The 24,966-nt window shown below is 52.0% G+C and overlaps 9 protein-coding genes across 9 annotated transcripts; 3 read left to right on the top strand and 6 right to left on the bottom strand.

The window, feature by feature from the left end:
- Positions 1 to 2,546: 2,546 nt before the first annotated feature.
- On the top strand, positions 2,547 to 4,070 carry QC762_0074730 (uncharacterized protein; the record flags this gene model as incomplete). The annotated part of the gene is made up of 3 exons (XM_062883782.1): positions 2,547 to 2,951; positions 3,527 to 3,646; positions 3,711 to 4,070. The coding sequence occupies 3 exons, from the start codon at positions 2,547 to 2,549 to the stop codon at positions 4,068 to 4,070; spliced, it is 885 nt and encodes a 294-aa protein (XP_062741568.1).
- A 1,463-nt stretch (positions 4,071 to 5,533) lies between these two features.
- On the top strand, positions 5,534 to 5,878 carry QC762_0074720 (uncharacterized protein; the record flags this gene model as incomplete). Its single annotated transcript, XM_062883781.1, has 1 exon — positions 5,534 to 5,878. One exon carries the CDS (start codon positions 5,534 to 5,536, stop codon positions 5,876 to 5,878), a length of 345 nt encoding a protein of 114 aa, XP_062741567.1.
- Positions 5,879 to 6,002: 124 nt separating this feature from the next.
- On the bottom strand, positions 6,003 to 7,282 carry QC762_0074710 (uncharacterized protein). Its single transcript, XM_062883780.1, has 2 exons — positions 7,120 to 7,282; positions 6,003 to 7,062 (listed from the first exon to the last, which is right to left on the bottom strand). Exons 1-2 carry the CDS (start codon positions 7,147 to 7,149, stop codon positions 6,271 to 6,273), a joined length of 822 nt encoding a protein of 273 aa, XP_062741566.1. The 5' UTR covers positions 7,150 to 7,282; the 3' UTR covers positions 6,003 to 6,270.
- A 4,738-nt stretch (positions 7,283 to 12,020) lies between these two features.
- Positions 12,021 to 13,882, bottom strand: QC762_501820 (uncharacterized protein). Its single transcript, XM_062890602.1, has 3 exons — positions 13,317 to 13,882; positions 12,669 to 13,246; positions 12,021 to 12,595 (listed from the first exon to the last, which is right to left on the bottom strand). Exons 1-3 carry the CDS (start codon positions 13,671 to 13,673, stop codon positions 12,094 to 12,096), a joined length of 1,437 nt encoding a protein of 478 aa, XP_062741565.1. The 5' UTR covers positions 13,674 to 13,882; the 3' UTR covers positions 12,021 to 12,093.
- Positions 13,883 to 14,996: 1,114 nt separating this feature from the next.
- Positions 14,997 to 16,842, bottom strand: QC762_501827 (uncharacterized protein; the record flags this gene model as incomplete). The annotated part of the gene is made up of 6 exons (XM_062890603.1): positions 14,997 to 15,177; positions 15,238 to 15,517; positions 15,603 to 15,768; positions 15,931 to 16,049; positions 16,122 to 16,229; positions 16,365 to 16,842. 6 exons carry the CDS (start codon positions 16,840 to 16,842, stop codon positions 15,105 to 15,107), a joined length of 1,224 nt encoding a protein of 407 aa, XP_062741564.1. The 3' UTR covers positions 14,997 to 15,104.
- A 1,117-nt stretch (positions 16,843 to 17,959) lies between these two features.
- On the bottom strand, positions 17,960 to 19,674 carry QC762_501830 (uncharacterized protein). Its single transcript, XM_062890604.1, has 3 exons — positions 19,125 to 19,674; positions 18,575 to 19,053; positions 17,960 to 18,516 (listed from the first exon to the last, which is right to left on the bottom strand). Exons 1-3 carry the CDS (start codon positions 19,272 to 19,274, stop codon positions 18,012 to 18,014), a joined length of 1,134 nt encoding a protein of 377 aa, XP_062741563.1. The 5' UTR covers positions 19,275 to 19,674; the 3' UTR covers positions 17,960 to 18,011.
- Positions 19,675 to 19,765: 91 nt separating this feature from the next.
- QC762_501840 (uncharacterized protein) lies at positions 19,766 to 20,674 on the top strand (the record flags this gene model as incomplete). The annotated part of the gene is made up of 1 exon (XM_062890605.1): positions 19,766 to 20,674. One exon carries the CDS (start codon positions 19,766 to 19,768, stop codon positions 20,672 to 20,674), a length of 909 nt encoding a protein of 302 aa, XP_062741562.1.
- Positions 20,675 to 21,018: 344 nt separating this feature from the next.
- On the bottom strand, positions 21,019 to 21,804 carry QC762_501850 (uncharacterized protein; the record flags this gene model as incomplete). Its single annotated transcript, XM_062890606.1, has 1 exon — positions 21,019 to 21,804. One exon carries the CDS (start codon positions 21,802 to 21,804, stop codon positions 21,019 to 21,021), a length of 786 nt encoding a protein of 261 aa, XP_062741561.1.
- A 594-nt stretch (positions 21,805 to 22,398) lies between these two features.
- QC762_501860 (uncharacterized protein) lies at positions 22,399 to 24,607 on the bottom strand. Its single transcript, XM_062890607.1, has 3 exons — positions 23,569 to 24,607; positions 23,218 to 23,503; positions 22,399 to 23,151 (listed from the first exon to the last, which is right to left on the bottom strand). Exons 1-3 carry the CDS (start codon positions 23,712 to 23,714, stop codon positions 22,588 to 22,590), a joined length of 996 nt encoding a protein of 331 aa, XP_062741560.1. The 5' UTR covers positions 23,715 to 24,607; the 3' UTR covers positions 22,399 to 22,587.
- Between the last annotated feature and the right edge of the window lie 359 nt (positions 24,608 to 24,966).

The raw sequence follows: 24,966 nt of genomic DNA, 5'->3' as shown, positions 1-24,966 counted from the left end.
AGCCTCGATATAATCCAGATACGGAGCGCAGGTTGTGCTGGCGGTATTTTGGCACCCTAGTACGTTCAACATGCTGGTTCGCAGAGCTGAGTTTGGACAGTTCATCGTTACTTCGTCAATGACTGAGACTGTTTCGAATTTACTATTATTTGATGTCAAGATGTAAATAAGAGGAGACTGCTACTTACAGCTGATATTTTGAGAAGATACCTAGGTAGTTAGGTATCCGGCGGCGAGGTATTGCCGTTAAGTACTGCTATAAGAAAAGATGGTAGGCCTTAGAAAATATCCCAATCTCTCTACCTAATTTTACCCTCCTCAGGTGTGCCAACACCGCCTTCGGCGCTAAATGGGACACACACACACGCACGCCAACACAACGAGTTCTTGCTGCGCTACAGAGCTGAGATCCTTTAGCCGCTTTAACTACTTTTAGGCAGCTATCAAATTTTAGCACATCCGACAAATCCCTTATCTAATATCCTTAGTCTGACACCTCAACTTAGATACCTATGCAAAAAGGAAAGTCATAATACTGATTCTATGAGAAATATTTGCGCGCTTGAAATATTTGCGTCATTGTACCATATATCCGGCGACTTCCTTACTACCTGCCCGGTGCACTCTCTTCGCTGCTTTCATCACGATGGAAGCCTTCTTGTTGGCAGCAGGCGTCGTGGCAGCAGCAGGCATCCTCTTTCGGCGGAGAGAAAATGCGGAAGATGACCGTTCCCAAGTCACACACACACACACAAGTCACACACACACACACACACAAGTCACACATACACACACACACGACTTCGAATCCCCAGGCCCATCGGAGAACACACCCTCGCGTTCGAAGAAGATACCCTTGCCTTGGGGCATCCTTATCCGTGTCGTTAGAGGAGAGAAATTTTACTTGCAGACTGTTTACAATGAGGACGGAGAGACCACTCGCGACAGGGGATTTTTGGTGGGAACTGACCCAGAGTGCGGTATAAATTATCACTCCTATTCTTTCCGCTCAATCCAAGTACTGAAATGCCAACCTTATGATCTACGGACATTGTTATAGAAGGAGAGTACGCCTCTCCTAGATACCTTATGATTTATCGACTTCGATCTTATAGCGGGTGGAGCGAAAAGACTAAAGCTGTCCTTCTGGACTTGTCTACTAATGGCACCTCTCTGAACGGGCGTCTGGTTGAATCATATGCCCAAAATTTCCTCTAAGATAGAGATAGAATCTCAGTCGCTACTGGCTTCGACCTCGTCTTTCGGAAAGTGGGCCGCTACTTTCATCCCGGTATCGATGACCCTCATTTCGCTTTCAATGCCCCTCATCCCTCTTTCCGTGAGAAATATTCACTGGAAAAGCTTCTACACCATGGCCCCGCGGGAGTAAATACCTATGTGTGTCGAGAACGTCATAGCGGTCGACTATTCGCGGCAAAGATTGTGCGTCCCACCAGGGCTCACGGCTGTGTGCGTGATGAGATTTTAATGGGTATTTATTACCCCAGCATCGTCGAATGATGGAGATATTTTAAGAAGGCTCTTCTTCTATGACCTATATCTTGGAGCTGGCACCAGAAGGCGAGCTCTTAAATCTAATAAAACGCAAAAAACTCTCCAAGCAAGAGTCGCGTTATGTGTTTTAATAACTAGTTGATACTCTTCATTATCTTGTAAGTATAATAATGGGGTGCCTTTTCTTTTTTCGTTTAGGAGGGAAGCTTACAACGGCTCCACCTTAGCACCAACGAAACATTGTTTATCGTGATATTAAGCCTGAAAGTATCCTGGTTTTCAACAACAACCTGTAAGTTAAACTCGGAGGATTTGGCCTGGCCACGCATTTACCACGTCACCGATATCTGACAGACAGTTGCGTAACACCTGGCTATTATACTGCGCCGGAAATCTTGGAGGGTAGACAATATGGAAAGGGCGTCGATATTTGGTCGCTGGGGGTGGTCTTGTATATGTGCCTCTACGGCTTCTGACCCTTTGATTATGATGATGATCCTTCAAGTCTCACGGTTCGATACCGCTGGAACCGAAAGGTTCCATAAAGTCCATTCGATCCCGCCTGTGAGTTACGGCCCTTTTCTTTTGGCCGCTCTCTGTTTTAAGCTCGGCACTCACAGTCTTAGTGGATCTGGTCAAATTCATGTTGGAAGTCATACCCATGGACCGGTTCTCGATCGAGCAATGCTTGTCACATCCATAGCTTACCAACTTAAGCCGGGCATCACCACCTCTGAGTCGGCCGCAAACTCCTACTATATCTGGTGTCCAAAGCTCACTACAGCGCGACCATAATAAAGACCAGAAAGCGAAAGCCTAGGCTGGAGATATAATTAAAAGCACCACCGGAGGCACCGAAGACCTGGCAGCTTTTGAGTGGGCACTAGATAATAGGAGCCCTTCCCTTGACCGATGGGGTATGAGTCCTTCCCCTGGCCGACGGCGTATAAGTCCTTCCCCTGACCGACGACGCCCTAAAGTTAGAGGAAAGAGTTCGACCTCAGACGCCTACAAAGGAGACTCTGGCTCAAATGGTTGACCACCTCAGCCTACAGCTGCCGGTGGCGCTAAGCGAAGATTTCGAGCTGCATGGTTGGGATCCTGGAAACCGGTGCTGGACGTGTACGCCGCCGGAGACTGTTGGCGGTAAACCGGCACAAATACTACTTACGGTGGATGAACTCCCCGTTGTCATTCCAGTGCGATTTCATTATCCACTTTTACCCTTGAAGTCACAACCTCCGGATCCGCACCCTAAGCTCATCTCGCCGATCAAGCCGCTGTCTGACGACACCATCGACGAGATTCTGAGTGTGTTCGAAGATGCCATCGGCTTTTATCTCCTCATCAACCATCAGTTGCAAGTGATTGTGTCGGATGAATTTGACTACGAAGAAGAGCTACACAAGTATACTGCTGACTTTGGTGGACTCAAGGTCAGTTTCATCCGAGAGTCTCTCTACCCGACTGCCGATAGAGCAAGGCCAGGAGGCTCTTCAACAACCACAACAAACTACGGATACCAGGACATACCAACTAGCCTGCTTGCCAATAACGGAACTGAGAGCTTCTGGTTCAGAGGGTTTTTTGGGAGTACATTACAAGCTTCTGCTTTTGATAGCAATTGGAGAGACCGAATTCGAGGACGTATCGGAGTGGTTGTAACTCCACGGTCAAATATACGGAGAAAGTACATAACCGTATTAACACATTCGCTCGCCATGGCGGCGGCCACCTCCAGAACCGGTACAACGGGACCTGATTGGACATCTGACATCCATATTACTTCGGTAAAGATCGGAAGCAGGGTAAGAAGATTATTTGCTCGATACCCTTCATAGAACCTGACTCACCATGAGATATTTAGCTCGGACAGGTGGCCAAGGTTTTTGACCCTTCTCCTCGAGAGCCCTTTCCCTAGGGCTTTTCCCATGATGTTAGCTTAGTTGACATCACAAGTTGGGGGAAATCATTTCGGTCTCGTTCGCTATCGGAATCGTTGTCGTCCTAGTGGCTTTCACAGCATGAGTGGACAGACATCAAGTACAATTCGAGCAACCTTGCTCTCTTGGACGATAACTTGATAGAGGATGACGCCAGAAGTATTGGGGTCATCGATAGTCGGTGCGAGGTACGTCTTATTACTATATCTCGAATCTTCATGGGTACCTAGGTGCCTGACAAATATCACCCAGATGGTCGGCCAAGGTATCTTCCGCGTATACCAACAGGGCAGGCCCAGAAGGTCCTTCAGATCACTACTATCCAGGGCGCCTGTAGACTCCAGAGATGACCCAGCCTCCTGGACAAGCCTTGTTGCAAGGTCAATCCTCTACCGGGTACGCCAGCCCAGTAATTTCAAGGAACTTGGTCAAAGTGGCACCCCAGTTTGCGTGGTAGAAAACCTGCCCAACAATGCTGGGAAGATAGCAAAGGTGGCAGGGTTTTCATCCTTTATTCAGATGTCCTCTGATAGTCAGAGATTCGACTTAGAAGGCGAGAGGCTCTACAAGAGGTTGGAGGAGGGAAGGGTGGCATTCTACGGGGCTTTCTAGGTTCCGCCGGAGTTGCGGGATGGATATCAGATTGTATAGAGTGACTAGACGTTTGGTTATATACGAGCACTGAGTGGATTGCTGCAGAAAGCCTTTTAAATTCTCTTGCTAATACATGCGTTGTCAATACTAACGACCTAAGGTAGGTAAGGGAGATACCTACCCACGCTTATCTTCTAGAAAAATGCTTTTCAGTCACTGTCTCCAGTCAAGTCGATCAACTCCACAATCTTTCTCTTCCCTCCCGCTACCGGGACAGCAACCCGCCGCACAGTCAGTTGCCGACGGACAGCTGCGCTTGGAGGGGGAACTCGGACTGCATTGTTCTACTGTCTCTCTCGCTTGTCCACATGCGCACTGAACTGACGGGACTACCCCGATTCGGTACATCCAGCGGCTTTAAAGATCGGAGTGGTAAATGTCCAGACATGCGAAGAGCTATGCTTTATGATCATTCTGCCTGAGAGCCTGAAAATACGAGCTCGATGTACCGAAGTACCTATATTTCGAAGCTTTTTCAAAGGATTCGGTGGAAAAATAGTAATAGCGTCGTTATTAGGGAGAGGATTCGGAAGGGCAGTCGGGGGAGTATCCGGGGGAGAGCTGAGTAACTTGTCGGGCCATCTCCGCTGGGCCTGGTCCTGGCTCAATTTGCGCAAGTGAGCTGTTATGTTGCTGTTGCCCTGAGAGCCGGGCGATTCGCCTGGCAAGTCGCTAGCTTGTTGGCATTCAACATCCACCGGGTTCACCGGGGGCAGCCGTTGGAATCTGCTTGTTAGTTAGATTGACTAAATCTACGGACCGCAACCTTACCTAGTGTAAAGCCAGCAACCCGGTCCAAATTGCTCGTCGCATTTTTCTTGGATCAATTTCTTGACCTCGTCACAGGTGAAGGCGGTCGCACAGCACGGTCGGGATTTGGCAGAGCAATCATAGTACTTGTTGCCATGGCGGCTGAAAGCCTCGGGGTGTATTGTTATTTCTTCTCGATGAAAGTTGCGAGTGAGATTTATCGTTCGTGAAGCCAGTTTTGGTGAGTCTGGCTCGCTATGAAGCTGTGCACCAGAAACCGCCATTGCGACTTGCTATGCTGTGTCCGGTTATCTGGGGATCGAAAGGGGTCAAAGTCTGGTGCTCCAGAAGCACGTTGAACGAAAACGCCATAATCGAAAAGGCTCAAGTCACGGGCTACCCCTGCGGGTCATTCTAGCTAGAATGACCCGCAGGGTCTTTGCAATCTTCGATTCGCGTGCAACCAATCCATCCCCGCGGGATGCCCACTTTGCTATCCTGCACAGGAGAATAAATGCTAATCCAACCAATCACCTGTGCCACTCAGGACCGGATTTGATGGATATCGACCAACGTCGCCCACTGGCGATATGCTTGTCGGCCATGTCAACCTCGTCAAAGTGCGGGCACCGCAGGACTACCAGATTGGATTCCAATCATATATTGAGGCTATGGCGGCTATTGCGCTCGGGAAGGCACCTGCATTGGAAGTGGTGGAACGGTTGGATCAAGCTGTCCAACTCCGCCAAGCAGCTCTCCGTTTGTTGAACGGCAAACCACCAATCACCTTCAACGCGGAGTCAGAACCAAAGGGTAACGCGCTGCTCGGGGAGTTCTTGCTTGTCCAAGCACAAAGTGCCGCTGAACAGGGCCATATTTCTCGATCGTGGCAGCTTCTAGACCAATGGACACCCGCCTATGTAGCACAGCCCTCTCTCCTTGAAAGCATCATGAGCTTCCGCTTTTACCTGATGAGGGGGAAGTCGACAGCCGAAGCTAGCGTATACGTGACTTGAAGCGAGGCTGCATTCAATTCTTTGTGCATTTGCTAGAACAGCTAGGCCGGATATACCGGCTAGGCTGCCTAACTTACCCAAAGCGGAGTACTGTAAATATTGAGAGCAGAGGTTACATTCTCAAGCCGGAGGTCGGCCTTGCCTGGCATGCGATTTGACTAAGGGAGAAGAGCTAAACGACAGATAAGTCCGGCTGCCCGGCTCCTACATAGAAACCCCTCCCACTCCCGTCAGTGCCCATCCATCCTTCCCGAGTGCACCCCCCACGTCTCACCTTCGGCTAACCTCCATTTCCTCCCCCTCTTTCTCACCACACCACCTCTCCACCTCGCCCACCATGGGGGCATGTCGTTCCCGGCCGCGGCCCAACACGCCCGTGCCGAAAACACATCTTAGGTAGCTGAGCTCCCAGGGTAGACAGTTCCCTCGCCACTCCTCTGCTCGTTATGGGTCGTCGTGCTGGAAGACCGCAAACCCGTCCCCAGCCTTTTCCGCACTAGTGAACCCCCCTCCATAAAATAAACACCCGAGACCAAATGTTTGGATTCTGCTCCCTGTGCCTGCCTTTCCCGTTTCCTAATCTCGCTCTTTAAGCCCTCCAATTCATCCTCATTCGTTATATCACTGGGAAGAGGGTAGGAAAACTCAAAGTCGATAGCAACGATCCTCTGATCAACACGTAGAAAGTTGTGTAGTCTTGGATCCCCATGAACAACCCCTTTTTTCGTAAGCAGGTTATATATATTCTGGAGTTCACCGAGAAGGCGAGGATTCCCTAGCTCTTCAGTTGGAAGATTGTGTAGCGACACTCCTTCGACGTTTTCCAGGAGGATGGCAGGAGTGGGCCGCTTGCTGATCTGGTATCTCCTCTGCGCATAGCTGACGGCTACTTCACCAAACAAACGCGGGATATGGGTGCCCTGGAGCGATCGAAGATGCAGGTATGTGTCGATTTCGTTTTCGTAGTTATCAGCTTTATTGGGGTTCCGCTCCTTTAGAATAACAGTTGTCGGCAAGAACCACTCTGGCAGCAATTGCTGTAGCCAGGAGCAAACGAGCTGCGGCATCCAGAATGATAGCCAGCAAGCAATTGGATTCGGCGGGACATCTAAGAGAAAGACATTCCGATTCGCGTAGATTCGTTTTGCAGGTGCTCGAAAACGTCGGGAGCCAAACTGTATATCCTACAGAACCAGGATTAATAATAGTAACTATCAGCGCTTAGAAGTTAGAGTATATACCTTAATCTCGTAATCTTCATCACCTTCCATCTTGAAGTAACAGACAGGGTAGAGTGACGGAGTAGAATGTTTAAAACGCAGGAAAATTAAGCGAGGTGGAATTGGCTCAAGGTTTTATAAAAAGAGGAAGGTAGCACAAGCAAACGAGTGGGATCCACTTTTCTAGGCACCAAAACTAAATCAGTCAGAAGCTGCAGATATCAGTATTCGAGGCTAAGAGTATCCCAAACAATCAATCCATTCCCGTCCAAGACATTATTTCCATTCGCGTCAACCCAGAGCCATGCTGTTACGCCCCAAGCGTAATACCCCTGTACAGGAACCACTGGGTGGTACCTGTCAGAAAGAAAGGAGTCTTACTAGCAAGGAGTTCATCCTTCTGTTGGCGGTGGCCATGGTCTGTTGGCGGTGGCCATGGTCTGTTGGCCGCGGCCATGATTTGTTGAAAAACAAGCAATACAAGCACACTGAGCAAGGTACAAAGATGCTTCAGAAACATATGTAGATAGTTTCACATAAATAAGGGGGAGTGCCCGGCGCTCCCCATGTCGAGGAATCTGATTCCTCATGCAAGCAATCAAGTTCATTTGTCTACAATCTACTCTCAGTAGCTCTTTGTTAGAACAACCTGTTGTTGACAGTGAACCCGTGTCTGAGACGCTTGTCACAACCTTCGATCATCCTGTCATATTCACCTCTGGTGTACTGCCTTGCAGTCTGTATCCATTCCTGGTGCAGGTTGTAACACAAGGCCTTCCATGTAGCTGCCTACGATATCCTAATCGATTTTTTTAGGTCCTTGAATCGTTTCTTTAGACCGCGCTGAAGGCTTCGCTCGATCGACATATCGATGATCGTTTCATCGGATATATATGTATTTCCACTTATCCTCATCTTTCAGGAGCTTCGAGTCGTGCCTGGAAGTCAAACTTCTAAAAATCGCTCGGAGCAAGGACGGGATCTGTTTCTGAACAAACATGCCTAACATTAGCTCTGATATTGCCACGTCAGGCGACCTTCCATCAAATTGTTATTCTAAATACATTCGAGGTTATTCTTATAATGTTTGTTACTTTCCTAACTACTCACTCGAAGTGGTAATGCACGTTCATTTGCCTGATCGACCTGTTCGGCCACTTAGCTGGCTCGTTCGGCAGGGCTGAGTTGTTCGGCGGCTGGGCGACTCTGGGGTTGTCGAAACTCGGAAGTTTGGGGGTAAGTCGAGATATTGTTAAGGTTGCCACATTGCTTTGTTGCTGTCGCAGGCATTGAAGAGACGCTACGTGGTTGCCTCTTTAGAATTTCTAGACTTTGTTCGCGCCCAATACGCTGCAGTTCCGAGACCGCATGTTACGGGAACACACGCCGGCAGGCCAGTTGATTAGGCCCTCTCGGGTAGGTGGAAGCAATTACCGTGAAGACTCTAGGGTCCCTAAACTGCGAGGTAGCTACGGTATGAGGTGACACCTAAGGAAGGCAAGTATAGGGAACTATGCCCTGTCAATAAAATCATAGACACTGAACTACAGGGATCTACGCCCAGGAAGAGAGTGTGGTGAACCAGTCTATTGAACTCTGACTGTTTGGCTTGAACTTGAACTTAATGAAGGAATGAAAAGTCAATTCCAAAAACACCGCGAGGGAAGCCCTTTATGGGCACAGAAGACCTCCTTATCGCTCCCCACAACTTCCATCGGTTCAGTGGCCCACAGTGGCTTGTATCGCTGATAAGCCCTGTTGAGTCCCTCGTATGCGATTGATTCCAGTTGGTGAGAACGCTGTGGCTGCCGGGTCCTGGGCCGTTGAGAACGCTGTGGCTGCCGTGGCTTCAATCTGTTGAGAGTTCTGACAGAGCTGTGGCTCACTGTGGCAGCTGTGGCAGAAAACTCTGGCTCGCTGTGAGCTGCGGTTTCCAACCGCAAGTGCTGCTGGTGGTGCAAGTGCTGGAAACCACACAGAAGAATACTGTAGAATCCACAAATACGTGCTGTATTTCATTGATTCCGGATCTTGAGATCTACATAGTACATAAGCAGAGCGCCTAACGCTCGAAAGTTTCAAAGCTCTGCCGACGCTGGTGTTTACAGTAGAACCGGGTCTACAGCAACAAGCCCTTCTCTAGAGCCCAGATATCGAGAAAAATGAAATATATAAGGGTGGCAACAACCACCCTGGCGGATAGCAACGTGTATGAGGGTTATCTCCTTTAGCTACGTCTAACTTGCCACTAGTCCCCATCTAAGATTGCCTCTGAGTGAAGACCGCCCGACGCCTTCATTTTACGGACGCTAGTCGGCGTTCCTTCAAGCAGGAGCCCATGTATCCCTGCGCATTAGCCAGCCACTTCGTGTTCTAGCCATACCTCTATGCTACCTGCTGCCGCTTCTCCTCTCCCCATCCGACTTGCCCCTGAGCGTTCCTGACTTCGCCACTCTCGCGTTCACCGACGTCTGCTGCCTGCTCTGTACCAGCTGACATATTCAAAGTCCGCGGCCTCTGCGCCAAGAAGGAATCAGTTCCCACATCGGCAGGAATCATACGACTAAACCCCCGATAGCTCCATTTTCCTTCCATGAAGAGTCTGAAGTTGTAGGGTTATCGGCAATACCGAGAGGAATAGAATCCTTGGTGATGTGAATGCAAGTGCTGCCTTCTGAGTGGGTCTCTCAGCCCCTCCTCCTTTCCCCTTACTTACATTTTTAGCTCAATATGCTCGCCACGGTCCTGAAGGAAGTAGGCCTAGGGCGGTGTGCCTTACCGCTGCTCCGTTTGCATAATGCTATGGATCTATGGCCATTGAAGTTTGACACCCCTCATCCCTTGACGCTAGTATATGCCTGTTGAATTAATCCACCAGGTGCCCCTACTGTTCCCTAGTACATGGGACGGCAAAATGGAAACTCGGGCAACGGACAGGTAGTTTGCTACACACATTCTAGCCGTCTATAACTACGTGATTTTTGAATTGTAGGAATATGGCAATTCATAAGTGTCTTCTTCTGTTTTAAAAAAATTGAACAAGTTCGTCTATGTCTAAAGTTGCAATTTTAATACAAATGGTGGTTCTAGTGGGTTTGATAACGGGCTACTGGAACGCGCAAGGAGAAAACGGAAGTGAAGTCATGATCAGTTTTGGTTGCGGCAAGTATAGCCGAATGGTCCTTAGACCCACTTCAGCTCAGGGTGATGCTCACTGCGCTCACCTTTTGCTCACCTTGTGAGACCAATACGGACTGAGCCAAAAAAATTGTCGGGTGTGACTATATGGGTACGTAGGCACATATTGTCCTTAGCAACTTCCACTTCTTCGAAGCCATTCAAAAGCCAAACACTCATTCTTCCATCCCTCTAGCCGACCCCTACCACCCCTCATTGAGTCATTGCCTGCGAAAACCCTGGGCAAAATTTATATTCAACGTGTTTTTCTCCTTACCGGATTTCATTTTCCTTGCGACATCATCTGCGGCTCTTGCTTGACGCTTTGGGTATGCGACTTTGGAGCTGGTGGGCTTATTGGTGGAGGTGGAGGATGTCGATGCTGCTTGGGTACCGGCTGGGACTGGAGGTTCTGGGTATCTGTCTTCGGGGCTGGAGGATTTTTCGGTGGAGGAGGTCGATGCTGTTTGGATGTAGTTACTGGCTGAAGCCGGAGGTTTTGGGTATCTATCTTCGGAGCCGGAGAACTATTCGCTGGAGAATTTCGTTGCTGTTTGATATCCGGCTGAGACTGGAGGCTTTGGGTGTGCGTATTCAGAGCTGGTCGACTGTTGGGTGGAGGACGTCGCTGCTGTTTGGATACCGGCTCATGAGGTTGGAGGCAGGTTCTGTAGATGGTGTCGCTGCTGTTGGGGGCCCGAGGGGTCTCGCTTGACAGGGCGGTTGTTTTGCAGCATGGTAATCTATGGTGGATTCGCGTTGTCGTCTGTATTTGTGGTTGATATATAAATTTCCTTAGTAAAAGCCTGGCTTGCAACTGGGCTCTCAAAACTGTTTGAGTCACAGTAGCAGGTAAGGTAGGCAGATATATATATATCAGTACACAATCGGTATCTTCAAAGGGCTGTGCTGCGTCACGCCAGTAACACAGTACTTGAAATCTAACTACGAAATGACCCATGCCAGGCGCCCAGATGACCTTACAGAGCCGCACAGACTCCACTCTGGGTTTCATGTTACTGGGTACTCAGATCGCAGTGTTGCAGGCTCAACTGATGACGCTTTGCCAACTGCTATCAGCTGTCTGTCTCCTGGTTAAGACTGAAGTAAACATGTTGGTCTAGATAAAGTGATCCAACCTCGGCCAGTCTTGCCACGGATAATGTCATGATTACTCAATGTCATAAGAGCAATCAATACCTATCAAAATTTCAGGTTGACTACTTGGGTCATGACTACTCGAGAGAGATCAAGGACTTTTTTATACTGGTCACCAGGGGATAGTCATAGGACAAAATGCGTGTATCAAGTCATCCGGGACGCACTCTCGTTGTCCCACAACCAGTTGGCTCTTCATCAAAGCTCAAGCCGACCGTCACGTCCACCTTGATATTACAAGTCACAGAGCCTGTGCCGTCATGACCACCGCACGACAATACGGATGGGGCCCAGATGCCGTTTTGATCAACTCTTTTGTAGAAAAGTGGTGTGGAGTATTCTCTCCCACCATAAACCTCTTGGGTAAGGTACCTCGGGCAATGTAGGTAGGTATGTATTTCAGCTGTTCTGGGTCAGCATATGCGGGCAAAAAAGGAGTGTTGTGCAAGAATAATTACCAGGTAGCGTGGTGTGTGCCGAGGTCTGTCAATGAGACCTGTTCAAAGCTTGAGGTTGCACCAGCCCCCAGCAAAGTTGACCAACAGCCTATGTATCAGGAGGACTGAGTAATAAAAACGGACAGATAGATCGGATTCATCTTCATGTATTCTGTTTTGCTGTCTGATCGTTGCGTAGAACTCAAAGTCTTAGGCGCGTCTTCTACCCCTCCACTTTGGAAATCTTGAAACCCCCGGGACACAAGGTCTGAAAAACACCATCGGCATCATACTTCTTCGCAACCTCCCGGATCCGCGCAACATTTTCCGGTCCGTAGCTCTCCAGCACCGGTTGTTCCGGGTTTGCGTAGTTGGCCGTGATCCAGGGGAGGAGCCCGTCGACCTCAGCGGCGTAAGCGCGCACCTTCTCGACATAAGCGCGCACACGCGGGTAGGCCCACGCCTCCTGCTCCGCTGTCCGAACCATGATATGTGCGCTCCAAAGCACACCATCGACCTTGTTACGTTCCAACCCTAACATGTTGCCCCCCAACTTGACCGAGTTCTGCGCGAAGGCGCGCGGCAGCGGCTGGAAGATGCACTGGGTCTGGAAGTCCTGGTCGGTGATGTGCGCCTCAAACTCAGCCGCCAGCTCCTGGTGTAGTTCTGCGGCCCGTCGGAGGATGGCCGGGTTGTTGGCAAAGGAGGAGGCAAACCAGACGCCGCTGTGGATGATGATTAGCACCGATGTACATCAGTTACCGGACTGCCTTGTAACGAAGACGAAAGTGGGCTTACTGATAGCCTGTCCCTTGGGCCGTTGCATTCAGACATTCAACGAGGGTGGTCTTCTTGTATGTCGTGAACAACTCGGGGAACGTGAGGAACTTGTCGAAGATTGGCGGCTTCTCGACACCCGCCACGTTCGCGTACAAGCCGGCAATGACGGTGCCCGGCTTGGGCTCGAGATGGGCAATCATGAGGATCAAGTTACTGTCTGGATCCTTTTCCAGGTTGCTAGTGAAATCGACAAAGGCGTCGGCCGCCGCGGGCATGATATCTGGGGGGAGTATGACGAGCCCGCCCCAGATGGAAGCGCATGGGATTGCGGGCATGGTGTAGGAGGTGACAATACCAAAGTTATTGCCGCCGCCCTTGAGCGCCCTGAAAAGATCGCTGTACTCGCCGCTGGCGGTGGCTTTGACGATGCTTCCGTTGGCCAGGACGACTTCGTACTCAATCACATTGTCGCAGGCAAAACCGCGACGCCCCGTGAAGAGAGTGTTACCGCCGCCGAGGAGTAGTCCGCCCACGCCCACTCTAGCTTCACGGCCGCCTGCCACTGCGCGGTCGTATTTGGCGAGGTATTCATAGACCTAGCCGCAGCTGAAGTTGGCATCATCCCACACGGAGTATGAAGGGCAGGGAGAAGGAGAAAGAACAAACCTGGCCCCAACGCGCGCCTGGCCCAATGCTCACTGTCTCGTCATCGGGGTTGTACTTGATCGAGGCCAACTGACCAAGATCAATGGTGACGCCATGGTCGATGTTGTTGCTTGGCCAGAAGTTGCACCCCCCGGAGCGGACGGCGAAGGTTTGCTTTGCAGCAACCAGGGCCTTCAGTGCGTCGGCGACCTCGGTGGCTGAGGTTGGCTGTATGAAGCAAGCCGGTTTGAGCTGGGAGCTCTTGCTCCAGTATGCTTCGATTCGGGATGCATATTCTGGAGAAGTGGGAAGAAGGATTCGGTTCTGGAGTCCCGCTGCGGCGAGGCACTCGGCCTGCTGCGGTACACTTTCAGTCATCTTGTCCGATTCAGCTTGTCTCGTAGTTGGACAAAAGTGCTCGGCGATACAGGACTTTCCAGTAAGGGGGTTTATTTCTTAAATCCAGGTGGGGGTAGAGTCTCGACCATGGCATCCTTTGCTCTTTCGACCGAAGTGGCACGTTGATGTCAGTTTACGGCGTAGAAGGGAGTTGGTTGATTTCATGCTGGAAGCCCTGTGTGATTTACTCCTGATGATTGCAGCATCTTACATACATTCATTATGCACGTTGGTTTGTTGCTGCGCTTTTTCGACTGCTTAGATGCACGGGTATCCCCACCTGTGCTATCAGCCGGGCGACACCCGACAGGTCCTCTGTAGAGATCTCTGGGGTAAACCAGAGTCTGTTGGTTCTGTTCAGGCCGCCGAGCATGCAGCGTTGTGATGCTGATGGCTTGATTCGTTCTACCTACTCAGCCTATCACATGCCTCGGCGATTAAATCCTTCCCAGTACCGCGCTCAATTGGTGCATATCTGTTTTCACATCGCTCCATGCGCTCACCGTGCCTACGCCATGCAGCAGCATCCTTGCCCAGTCATGGCGTTATAGGCAATCTTGCTCGCACTCACGATGATCCGGCTCGCTATCCCGCCTTGTTGGTTGCACCGATGTCCGCCTTGCTGCTGTATCACCAACACTCCGCAGTCCATGACCCCACAACGCTACCTACCCTGACGCTGACGGGCAAGAAGTGCACCAACAAACAAATCGAGACCACACTTCCAGAACTGTGGTATCCATCCCTCACCGTTCGTGATGCGGCTCAGCCCTACCCAACCACCCAACCATCCGTTTTACGAAAACCGCGAGACGTCCCGCACCTACCCCCCTATCCAAGCCGCCTATCCCCAGGCTGAACATGCCGAAAGGTCGTCCGCTGTGTGCCACAGCCCTACGCAAGGCACAGACCTACCCGCCGGCAATAACACACCCGGCACTCGTGGTGCAGTATGTACTTGGAAAATACGGCAACTGCCTTCCCAGTCACCGATGGTGGCAGGAGGCGCGTGCTCCAGCCAGCTCCTGCCGCGTTCAAGCTCTGTCTAGTCTGTGTAAACTGGTACAGACTGTGGTGAGGCTGCAACACTGAATCATACAATTGTGTTATTCTCAGTTATATGCAATCCCTTTAGCTACCTACCTAGGTACACGGCATCCATCTCTCTGCCCTCGCCATACCACAGCACCAGACCCTCATCTAAGCTCAAAAACAAGCGGCACCGGCCCAGCAAAAGACGTAAACCGATCCGCCTTCTCCCCCTCCATCTCGCTCCCGTCCACCCCGGGAGGATGGTAAAACCTGTACTTTTTGATGACCCGCGCAAGCGTGTACCGCATCATTCGCATGGCGAGGTGCTGCCCGATGCAGTTATACTTGCCCAAGCTGAACGGGGCGTGGGCGGCCGCGTTACGGACCATCTCCGGGCGGGTGGTCCACCGGTCTGGGATGAAGGAGGAGCCCTGTTCGAAGCAATCCTCGCCTGGGTGACATTTCAATGTTAGTTCAATATCGGTGAGATGAGGGATGGGCCGAGACTCACGCCGGGAGATGGTGTAAAGAGGAGTTAGGACTGTCGTGTGAGGCGGTATGTGCACGTCCCGGATGGTCACGCCAGTGTCGGTGGTTTTGCGGATTCCGCCGGTGGGCAGGAATGGGTGGAGGCGCATGGCCTCCTGGATGACGGCGTTGAGATGGGGGAGCTCGGCCAGGGCGTTGGTGTCGGTTAGGCATGTGTCTCCCAGCTCGGCGTGGAGCTTGTCGATGTGCTCTGGGTGCAGCACCAGCTCGTGGAGGACCGCGGCGAGGGCTTGCGCGGTTGGCTCACTATTTGACTGTGCATCAGCGGTCACTGGGCGCACAAAGGTAGAGGGAAAACTGACCTTCCCGCCAAGACGGCGAGCAGACTATCCCCCCTGAGCCAAGGCCCAGCATCGACTTTGTTCTCCTTCTCCTTCTCCATGATGTAATACGTGAGATCTCGTAGCTCCGGCGCCGGCCCCTTGGCTAGGCGTGCTTGGATCTGCTCCTGGCACCAGTCGACTGATTCGTACCAATCCTTGATCCAGAGGACCCTAGGAAGTAACTTGGTGCCGATGTGCAGGAGCCAGGGGACTGGCGTCAGGGGACCGAGGAGCACCCGGGCGTTTTTGATCTGCAGGATCATCTCGTGGGATCTCGGGTCCTCGCCCTTGAGGACCCCGAATGGGGTGCTGAAGGTGAAGTCGCCCATCAGATCAAAGGTGAACCAGAGCAAAAAGTCGGTGACATTCACGACGGCGCCGCTCTTTGCTTTCAACTCCAGCTGCTGATCTAGCTCTTCGATGTGCAACAGCACCTTTTCTTCATAATGTCTGATAGCTTGGCGGTTCAGTTAGCCGAGATTGCTAGGTATTGATTCTGTTTTTTTGAAGGGGTAGGACTAACCTTGAGGAGAGAAAGCAGGCTGCCAGTCTCGCCGCCGCCTCGAATGGACACTTCTGTCCCGTGCAGCGAACAGTGCCATTTCAGGCCAGATCAGATCGTAGAATTCAGCTTTGACGCAGTTGGAGTGGCGGCTTGTCATGACGTCGGGAGCCTCAGGGAGGAATACCGTGACCTCGGCAGGGCCTGAGACAAACGAAAAACATTAGATGGTGTTTTACTTCTGAAAAGGGGGCTTCTTGATACCAGTCCTCACAACGTCCCCATACTTTGCATTCAGCTCATGCAGGTACAGGTTGTTCTTGGAGTGTCGAGAGTACCACACATGACCCAGCTTTGTGAAGCGGGCCCAAAACGGTCCCGGGAACCCGGCACGGGTCAAGCGATGAAAGAAGATGCGATAGGTGATGATGCTGGCAGTCAGACCTAGCAAGTGGCAGGCGAGTGCCTGCCCGATGATTGAGGCTTCATAGAGGATTCCGGCCAGGGTTGAGACAGCGACGAGGGCGCCGTAGGCACAGAGGATTTCTGGAGCGTGAACATGCCACTCGCCACGGATGAAGAGTGTTAGGTGGATTGCAACTCCCGAAAGAGCTCCACCGGCCCAGAGGAACTCCTGGCTGGCCAGGTTATGGACGAGCATGATGGTGTGAGATGAAAGCTTTGTGCAGAGTTGCCACGCGTTGCGTCCAGGAGCTTGGTAGGAAGAGTAGGCTTCTCTCATGGACCGGAGAACTATAAAAGGCCTGGTGTCTATGGAGAATATGGTACTCCTGTCATGAAGACAGCCCGTTTGGCTCTTGGAAGATCATTTTGAGTCATGTACAGGCACGGTCGTAAGTACATCTGCCTTACACTCGTTCTTTTACCAGAGACCGCCTTGTGGGGCAGGCCCAGTTCTGGTCAGCGTTCCTTCGGCGGGTTTATCGTAGCCACCCAGGTTAACATGCCTTCCTTGATTGTTTCCGGAGCGAGATATCAACAATCATCAGTCAGCGTCATGCCGCGCCACACTCATGGCTATCTTCTTTCTGCCGTTGGGTGCCTGGGCTTAAAGTGTATGCATCAAAGGATCGGCTCGATGTATGGTTCTATCACCAACATTCATGCTCCCAACGCCCCAATCGCGGAAATGAAAAGGACGCCTATTGTGTCAGTCCAAATAGGAAAGAGCTTTATCCGAATCACGACGATCCCTTGCCAAATTACGATGCTCTCCATTAGTCCCAAGCCCCGTCCATTCCAGCCACACCGTTGGACCTTCTATTGCATGTGGATCCTGTCCCACTGCGGCCCATCAGGACCCTGAGAATGGCTTCCATCGTATGGTAAGTGATCCGTAGCGCGGCATTCATTGTGCGTACGTACCATTCAGTTTTACGCACGGCAGGTGGTGCAAGTGGGTGGCGCTTGTAGCGTTTACCAGACCAACGTCGTCCAACTCCCCGATCCGATCCTCTTGGGCCTCAATTGAATCTATGCGAACCATTCACTGCATCCTTACGGTAGATAAACAATCACGCTGATAAGCTAGGCTGTTGTGTATACAGCTCACCGACAACCAACCTCATATATTAATGTCGTGATCTGACTGCAGAATGCAACCCTCGGGCACGGGATCACATTCAGTTGTCTTGGAAAAGAGTTGGGAATGTTTGCGGGAGACTTTCTGAGGCACAGTCACGGAATTGGTCTCTTCCTCCCCAATCAGCCGTTTAACACTGGAAGGGCCGCTGCGGCATGGGGCGCGCCGTGCCACGCCTTTACACCATTTTCGAGAATCGGGCAGCCAGTCACGCGATGCTCTCCTTCTCAATATGGCAATATCTTACGCTCATGTTCGCCAGCTATCTCCAATTTGGACATTTCGGTCCAGTTCTATTCTTTTCATTTTCACCGAATGCGATTGTTATTTCCGAGCTCCTGCACGTGAAACTGCTGCTCCACGTAGACCCCCCCTTGGAGCCCAGGGGATCCAACCACCCCACCGGGACCGCAGTGAGTCCGAGTTTTGGCGCCGGAAGGGGGCACAAGGGAAATGTCAGAGGACCGGCGGCTGTCAAAGGTGGATGCGATCGAGAGCTCGGCGTAGTCACGGTTGCTTCGGAAGTTGTGGTGGTGGCCAGAACGGCCGCCGGAGGCTTTGCCTGACCCGCCGGTCGTCTCGATCGGGTTGGAGATTGTCTTTCTCGAGTATCCGCAGAACTGGCTGAGCGCTTTGAAGAGCGTCGGCTTGACGTAGGTCCTGAAGACAGGAGCGGTGGTGGGCACGCAGGCGACGATGATGCCGAGCCAGAGCTCGATGAAGCTAAGAAGACCGACGTCGGCGAGGGCGAGGGCGGGATCCGGGTTGGCGTGGACTGTCACGTAGACTCTGTAGAGCATTACGGCTACGGTGCTGATAGGTATGTTGGTAAGCGTGTTATCCTCTTGAAATGCAAGCTGCCAGGACTTACGCGAAACCAAAGCCAAACATGCCCGTGATGACGAGCTTTTTGGTCAGTGCCATCTGGAGTGACCACAGAGGGATCATTGGCAAGACGACAATGGCAACGTCGAGAACGAGATTGATCGAGTTTGACGCCAGTTGCGTCTCCTTGGGGTCCTTGCAGCTACCCCACGGCACCGGATCCCATTCCTGCGACACCGGGTTGCACCGCGTGATGAAGACGATCTCAAAGGCGACACCGTAGCAGGCACACACCCCGATCAGGCCATATGCGATGCGTCTGAAGATGACGACGTCGAAGATTCTCGTGTACAGCCATAGAACGGCCATTTTGACGACGGTTGTCGACACAGTCCAGGTGACGGACGCGCCGACGAGTACCTGTGCCATGACCTTGAACTCATCGATGCTCAGTTCCGTCGCCGGATTCCCGAGACCATTGACGATGCCCCATATCGTAACACCGGCCATTGCAATCATGGCAATCTGCGGTCGGCGGTGTCAGTAGGTATGTACAAGAGAGACAAGTTCGGACTTGAATGCGTGATGTCACATACATGCGCAAGCAGCACCAGGAAGTCATCTGCATAAAACTTTCTCTTCTGAATCCTCGAGGACCAGAAGCGCAGCAAGACGAATATGCTACAAATGATGATGAAGGAGATGATCCATCCCAGCAGAGAATAGCTTTGAGAACCTCTAATCATGGTGAGAACGGACTAGTGCAAAAGTGCTCAGACTGGAAGCGCAGTGGAGAGGTGCGTGAGGTGCACGGCAGGTTAGGAGTTCTCGAACGACATGAACTTGAAGGGACTTGTGCGGGATGACAGGTTCGAGAGGCCTGGAGGGGGTCTGATGGAGCCGTTTTTCGGTGGCCAGTATTTATTCTCTGATAGGTTACAACCGTTCAGGGGGGGATCAGCACCAACATAACCAACGCCCATGTTATCTCTGCCACGCCGCAGCGTAACCGTTATGCCGCAAGGAATGCGCTGCCGGCCGTGCGCACCGCCATCACCTTCCCTCGGTGGATAAGTGATGGGTTACCTACCGACCTAGTTTTGCGAATCTCGTAAATAAGCCAAGGTATATAAATACGGCAGATGGGGTCATGAGAGTTTGGTTTCATTGACGACCGTCCGGCGACTTTGCCTTCCTATTACAGATCCGACGTTCTTGCCAGTCTTTCCCCCGGAGGATGTCGTCGCCGGCTCGGTCCCTCGTCTCTTCTCTGACCTGGTGGTCCCGAATCTTTTGGGAATTTGTCGAGAGTGACTTTCTCACTTTTGCTGTTCCCAACACGATATTTGGCCTCATAGGAGCGGCGGCTGGGAGCTCTGCTGGACTCGTCGCCGGACCAGATCCGTCACCCGTTGACATCCTCAAGCGTTACCCCACAGTCCTCCTGTTCAACGCCTATAACCTCTTGATCTTTAACCTTGCGAACCAACGATCGCCCGAGTCGATTGCTGAAGACCGTGCAAACAAACCGTGGCGTCCGATCCCATCGGGCAAGATCACCCCGGAGAAGACTCGCCAAGCACTCGTCTGCCTCCTTCCGGTGGCACTGTGGCTGAACTACAGCTTCAATGTCTGGAATGAGGGCCTCCTGATCCAGCTTTTTAGCTGGTACTACAATGACCTCAGAGCCGGCGACTCAGTCTTCCGTGATGCCATCTTAGCCACATCATATGGTCTTTTCAACCTGGCTTCGCTCCGGCTGGCCATCGGTCCCCACAACAGCGTCACTCATCGCGGTCACACGTGGACGGCGTTGATCAGCGCCGTTATCCTCACCACGATGCACATACAGGATCTCAAGGACCAGGAAGGTGATCGCCAGCGCAGCCGGAAGACCGTCCCTCTCCTTTTTGGGGACGGGGTGGCGCGCTTGGCGCTGGCCTTCTGCGTCTTGTTCTGGTCCTGCGCCTGCGCCTCCTTTTGGCAGCTTACATGGCGCAGCTATGCCTTGCCGGTTGGCCTGAGCGGGTTCATCGCCTGGAGGGTGCTGACAAAGAGGGAGGCTCGCGAGGATGCGCGCACATGGCGGTTATGGTGTCTCTGGCACTCAATGCTGTATGCAGGCCCCCTGTTCGGCAGAGCATGACTGGGTGAACAAGAGCTGGTTCGAGCCGGTGTCTTTAGGGTTCATTTTTAGACTAGGGATGGGGTTTCATAACCATTGGCAATAGAAGGAAATCGAGAAACGGTCCAGAAGCTTGCTACGGAATATCTATGTGACAACAACGAATATAATCCAAACACACCACAGTCTGCACCCACACCACCTGCATTTCCCTTCGTCAACCCAAGCAGAACTAGCCAACACTAACTACATGTATGCCCCCAATCGAAACTCCCTCCCTCTGAAAAAATCCCAGCCGCCATCCTGGAGTCTCCCATCCACCCACGGAACCCCCTACCTAGCTGAGGTAGCCAGTGACCAACCACCTAAGCAGTCTTGATCCCACAAGCCTTGGCACAACTATCCACCATGACAACAAAAGCACTAGGGATAATCCCCCTCAGCTGATCCAGCTGCTTCGGTCCCAAAAACGTAGGATTCCCCAAGCTCGCCGTGAGCACATTATCAGGCATGGACGAGAAAAAGGTCTGGGCAACCTGAAACCGTCCCTCATCATTGCTGTCAAACGCGGCCGAAAACACAGCCTGCTCGCACGTCGGGTTGAACTGCCAGTGCGTGTGCCCCTGCGGGAACAGCATGCCGGTGTAGTTGCTCAGCGTCATCGCGACCTGGGGGACGTCCCCGACGAACGGCCCGTCCGGCTCGAGGAGAAAGGCCCCGATGAGGGTGCCACTGACCACGGTCAGGAACTCGTTCCCGCGGGGGTGGAGGTGGGGGACGTTGAGGCCGCAGGGGCCGATGAAGCCGATGGCTGCGGCAACGTTGGTGCCGATCAGGCCTGGGATGGAGTCGACGCTGCCGACGATGACGCTGCCGTCTTGGGGGGCTGGGCCGTTGCTGGGGACGAACTGGAAGGAGACGTTGTTGGCGCTGCCGCCGTTGTTGGGGGGGAAGAGGACCTTCTCCTTGTCCTTGTACGAGGGGGCGAGGAGTAGCTCAGTCTGCAGGGCCTTGATCTCGGCTGGGGTAAGGGGTGTATATATGGGGACCGAGGCGGCGGTCGTGGACGGTTTCGAGTTCGCCGCTAGGGGTGACGCCGTTGAGGTGACAGCGAGAAAGGCCATCAAGGCGATCGAGAGAAGGGAACTCATATTGTCCTTGTTTGAGTTGTATGATGTGTTCTGTTTCAATGTGCTGATTCAACCTGATGTTTTCCATGATGAGGCAGGTTGTACGGCAGCTCAGCTTCTTATAGTTTTCTTTTCCATGTTTTTTAACTTGATCAAGTTGAATGTGTTTCTGCCCCCCAGACGGAAGCCAAAGCGACGAGGACGACAACTCCGAGCAAAAACAATGACGTGTGGTGTGGATCGAGTCATCACAAGACGCTGACTGGGTGCTCTTACTAAGGCAACTGCAAGCACGAATGACCCAAATCCAAGCCACCGAAGCCACCACGGGGATTGCTGAGTACGCAACGGTGCCCGGTCAGAGTTGGACCGAGGTAGTGATTGTCCAAGATAGGTATCTTAGGTGAGTAGAATCCGAAGTCTTGCGCTTTGCTATCCGTTTGAAAGAGCAGGATTCCTGTTTGAAGTCTCTACGGTTTTGAGGTAGCCGCTTGTAAACGGTAGTGTCAGGCGCTCACCGCAGATTATGAGATAAACACTGGACTTAACGAATAAGTCCTCCTCAGCGAGCCGATAAGCCCCGGGCTTACCGAAGAAGCCGAGCGTACTCAGCGGGTCAAGCCCTTGACTTACCAAAGAAGTGGTACAAGGCGAGATGATAAGCACCGAACATGCCGAAAGAGTTCCGAGAAGACGGCCACATGTCGGCCAAAGCCAGGATGAGATGAAGATAGGTATATCAAAGGTTGCGCATATTTACATGTATGATATGATGTTCATGTGTCCGCAACACAAGACCGACACTCAGAACTTGAGAATAGCACCAGCCTCAGCAGGCACCCTCGACGGCACCGCACCCGCACCCAGCAGAGAAAAAGAATAGGGAATGCTGCTCGACCCCAAGTTCCCAGCCGGGGCATTGGCAAGGCCGCCACCAAGCTCATTGCCCTCCAGAACCGCAAACCCGACCTCCTTGGAATCCTGGCTGACGACGGCAGCCGTAACATTACGGAAGACGTTGCTCTGAACTAGCGCCTGAGCGCCCATTCGGGTATTGACCGCCGAGCTCATGTTCTCGTAGAAAGAGTTGTAGATGTGGGCCGTTCCGAAGCGGAGAAGCGGTGCACGTGAATTCACGTTCTTCCAATAGTTGTTGGCGTACGTAATGCGCAGCTTACCTTTATCCTGGGAGCCGTTATTGTCGCTATGGCCGACGAGGGAGGTCTTCCAGTGGTCGTGGAAGTAGGTGTGGGAGACGGTGATGAAGTCGGAGCCGTGAGACGAGTCAACAGCGCCGTCATAGAAGTCCTTGTCGCTGTTCAAGGTGGAGTGGAATTCGCAATGGTCGACCCAGACGTTGGTGCTTCCCTGTTGGGCGGTCGTCAGTAGGCTCGATTACTACCAGGCAAGGAGGAATGAAAGGTAGGAGCTGACCTCGATCTTGAGTGCATCCTCAGCGGTGCTCGCCACAACAAAGGAGGAGACGATGTTGCGCACGATGAGGTTGTTTTGTCTGCGGAAGTGCAAGCCAATGCCCCTCAGGCCAGAACCGGGCAGGCCAATGATACTCTTGTTGCTCCCAATGCGGACCTTCTCGTTGCCCGTGATGACTCCACGAATTACCACGATGGTTGGGGCCGTATTCTTCTCGCCAACAGCGGCGGTGAACTCAGGGAGCGTGGACACAGTCGTTACTGTACCACCTGCACCTCCAGTCGTTCTGTGGAAAGGCTTGTTAGTTGTCGGCCTTGATTAAAAGAGAGATGACAAGGGAATGATACTGACCCTCCGTTCAAAGAGGCAAATCCCAGAGTCGCTGCCTCTGAGATACTGGCTCTTTTCTCGAGCCTCACCGTATTCTCCTCAGGGAGAGTAGGGGTAGGTGTGGCCTGTGCCAGAGCGAGAAATACACTGAGACCGAGGAGCTTCATGGTGGCTCGATATCGTCAAGTTAGGCGCTTGAAGGAGTGGTAGATCTGACAGGAAAGGCTCGGATGGTCCTGGGTCTGGTAGTAGCGAACCAACATTTTGGGACGGAAGGTTATATGACTGAGGATTTATACACGATTTGCTGATCACTCCAATCATCGATCTACGACCTGTTAGCAATATCCTTACTCAAGATAGCCTGGTCCTGCTCCAGCAAGGCGGAGAATCCTTTCTTGGTGAAACCTGGCCGCTTGTGTGTTTTTCCATGATCCTTGCCCTCGTGTTCTCCGCGCTAGGTGAAGTGGTTCCGAAGACATGTTTGGAAGCCATGGCCGGTTTTGTGCTCTCGTCCTCGCGTCTGTCCAACGGTGATCGCCCTCGGATAACTTGTCGGGCAAGTATACCAGGGTACTGGAACAATGACTTGCGTGGTGTTTTGTGGGTGTCGTGGGGCTCCAGCATCGCCAATTTCCACCAATCCGGTGATTCTCCAGGGTAAAACAACAAAGTCCTGCAATCACCGTCCCCGCCAATTCGTCAGCAGGAAAGTGGATTTCTGATGTAACGGAAACTGAAAGTCACCAGGCATAAGCTTCTGAGACAAACTTTGAATAAAAAGACATTTGAAAGGGTGCAAAGAGAAGAAGCTTGCGATCACCCTCCAAGACGGTTTGGGAACGGGACTGAGGTGGCTGCCATTGAAATCTGAGAGTGGGAGAGAAAGTTGAGTCGATCGCCTTCCGGTCCCATCGACCATGGATAGGTTCGAAGTTACGATTCTTCGAGAAGAGACGTGACGGTGGTTTGCAAGTTATTCATGCAGGCGTGGCGAAATGGACATCTATTATCTGGCTTGTTGTTGGTTGGTAAAAGTGCATTAGAGATTCTGACGTGCTTCTAACTGAACTTTCCAATAGATCGAAGTCGAGCGGACCTTTTGCGTGGGACCGGGCTCTGTTTTCGTGCTTCCACTCTTCCTTCCACATCCAATAAAACAGCCAACATTCCCAGCCTCGGATTCCCAAGAGAAACAACACACAATGCGTTGCGACTTTGTTGGCGACGCTCACCGTCAACGCTTATCTACCATGTTGCCGATTGGACCAACGCCGATGTCTTAGACCTGTTCAAGAACGCCACGCTTACAGCCCTACAGGGGGGGTAGAGCCAACAGAGCTTCAGGCACAGAGCTGACGTCCCACAAAGGTCAATTTAAACTCTTTTTTCCCCGCATCAACATCACCACTGTCAAGC

This window comes from Podospora pseudocomata, chromosome 5, assembly GCF_035222375.1.
Source record: "Podospora pseudocomata strain CBS 415.72m chromosome 5, whole genome shotgun sequence".
In the NCBI taxonomy this organism is placed as follows: Eukaryota; Fungi; Ascomycota; class Sordariomycetes; order Sordariales; family Podosporaceae; genus Podospora; species Podospora pseudocomata.
Note: the sequence above shows the minus strand (reverse complement) of the source record. Positions and strands in the feature narration are given on the sequence as shown.

Bases quoted from the DNA above. Each gene is read 5' to 3' on its own strand.
- QC762_0074710 (XM_062883780.1), bottom strand. From the start codon at position 7,149: ATGGAAGGTGATGAAGATTACGAGATTAAG. The intron at 7,063-7,119 runs GTATATACTCTA...CTGGTTCTGTAG, and splicing joins ATGAAGATTACGAGATTAAG to GATATACAGTTTGGCTCCCG.
- QC762_501830 (XM_062890604.1), bottom strand. From the start codon at position 19,274: ATGATTAGAGGTTCTCAAAGCTATTCTCTGCTGGGATGGATCATCTCC. The intron at 19,054-19,124 runs GTATGTGACATC...CGCCGACCGCAG, and splicing joins TCCTGGTGCTGCTTGCGCAT to ATTGCCATGATTGCAATGGC. The intron at 18,517-18,574 runs GTAAGTCCTGGC...CATACCTATCAG, and splicing joins ATGTTTGGCTTTGGTTTCGC to CACCGTAGCCGTAATGCTCT.
- QC762_501820 (XM_062890602.1), bottom strand. From the start codon at position 13,673: ATGACTGAAAGTGTACCGCAGCAGGCCGAGTGCCTCGCCGCAGCGGGA. The intron at 13,247-13,316 runs GTTTGTTCTTTC...AGCTGCGGCTAG, and splicing joins CAGGCGCGCGTTGGGGCCAG to GTCTATGAATACCTCGCCAA. The intron at 12,596-12,668 runs GTAAGCCCACTT...CATCATCCACAG, and splicing joins GCCCAAGGGACAGGCTATCA to CGGCGTCTGGTTTGCCTCCT.
- QC762_501860 (XM_062890607.1), bottom strand. From the start codon at position 23,714: ATGAAGCTCCTCGGTCTCAGTGTATTTCTCGCTCTGGCACAGGCCACA. The intron at 23,504-23,568 runs GTCAGTATCATT...GCCTTTCCACAG, and splicing joins TTTGCCTCTTTGAACGGAGG to AACGACTGGAGGTGCAGGTG. The intron at 23,152-23,217 runs GTCAGCTCCTAC...ACCGCCCAACAG, and splicing joins AGGATGCACTCAAGATCGAG to GGAAGCACCAACGTCTGGGT.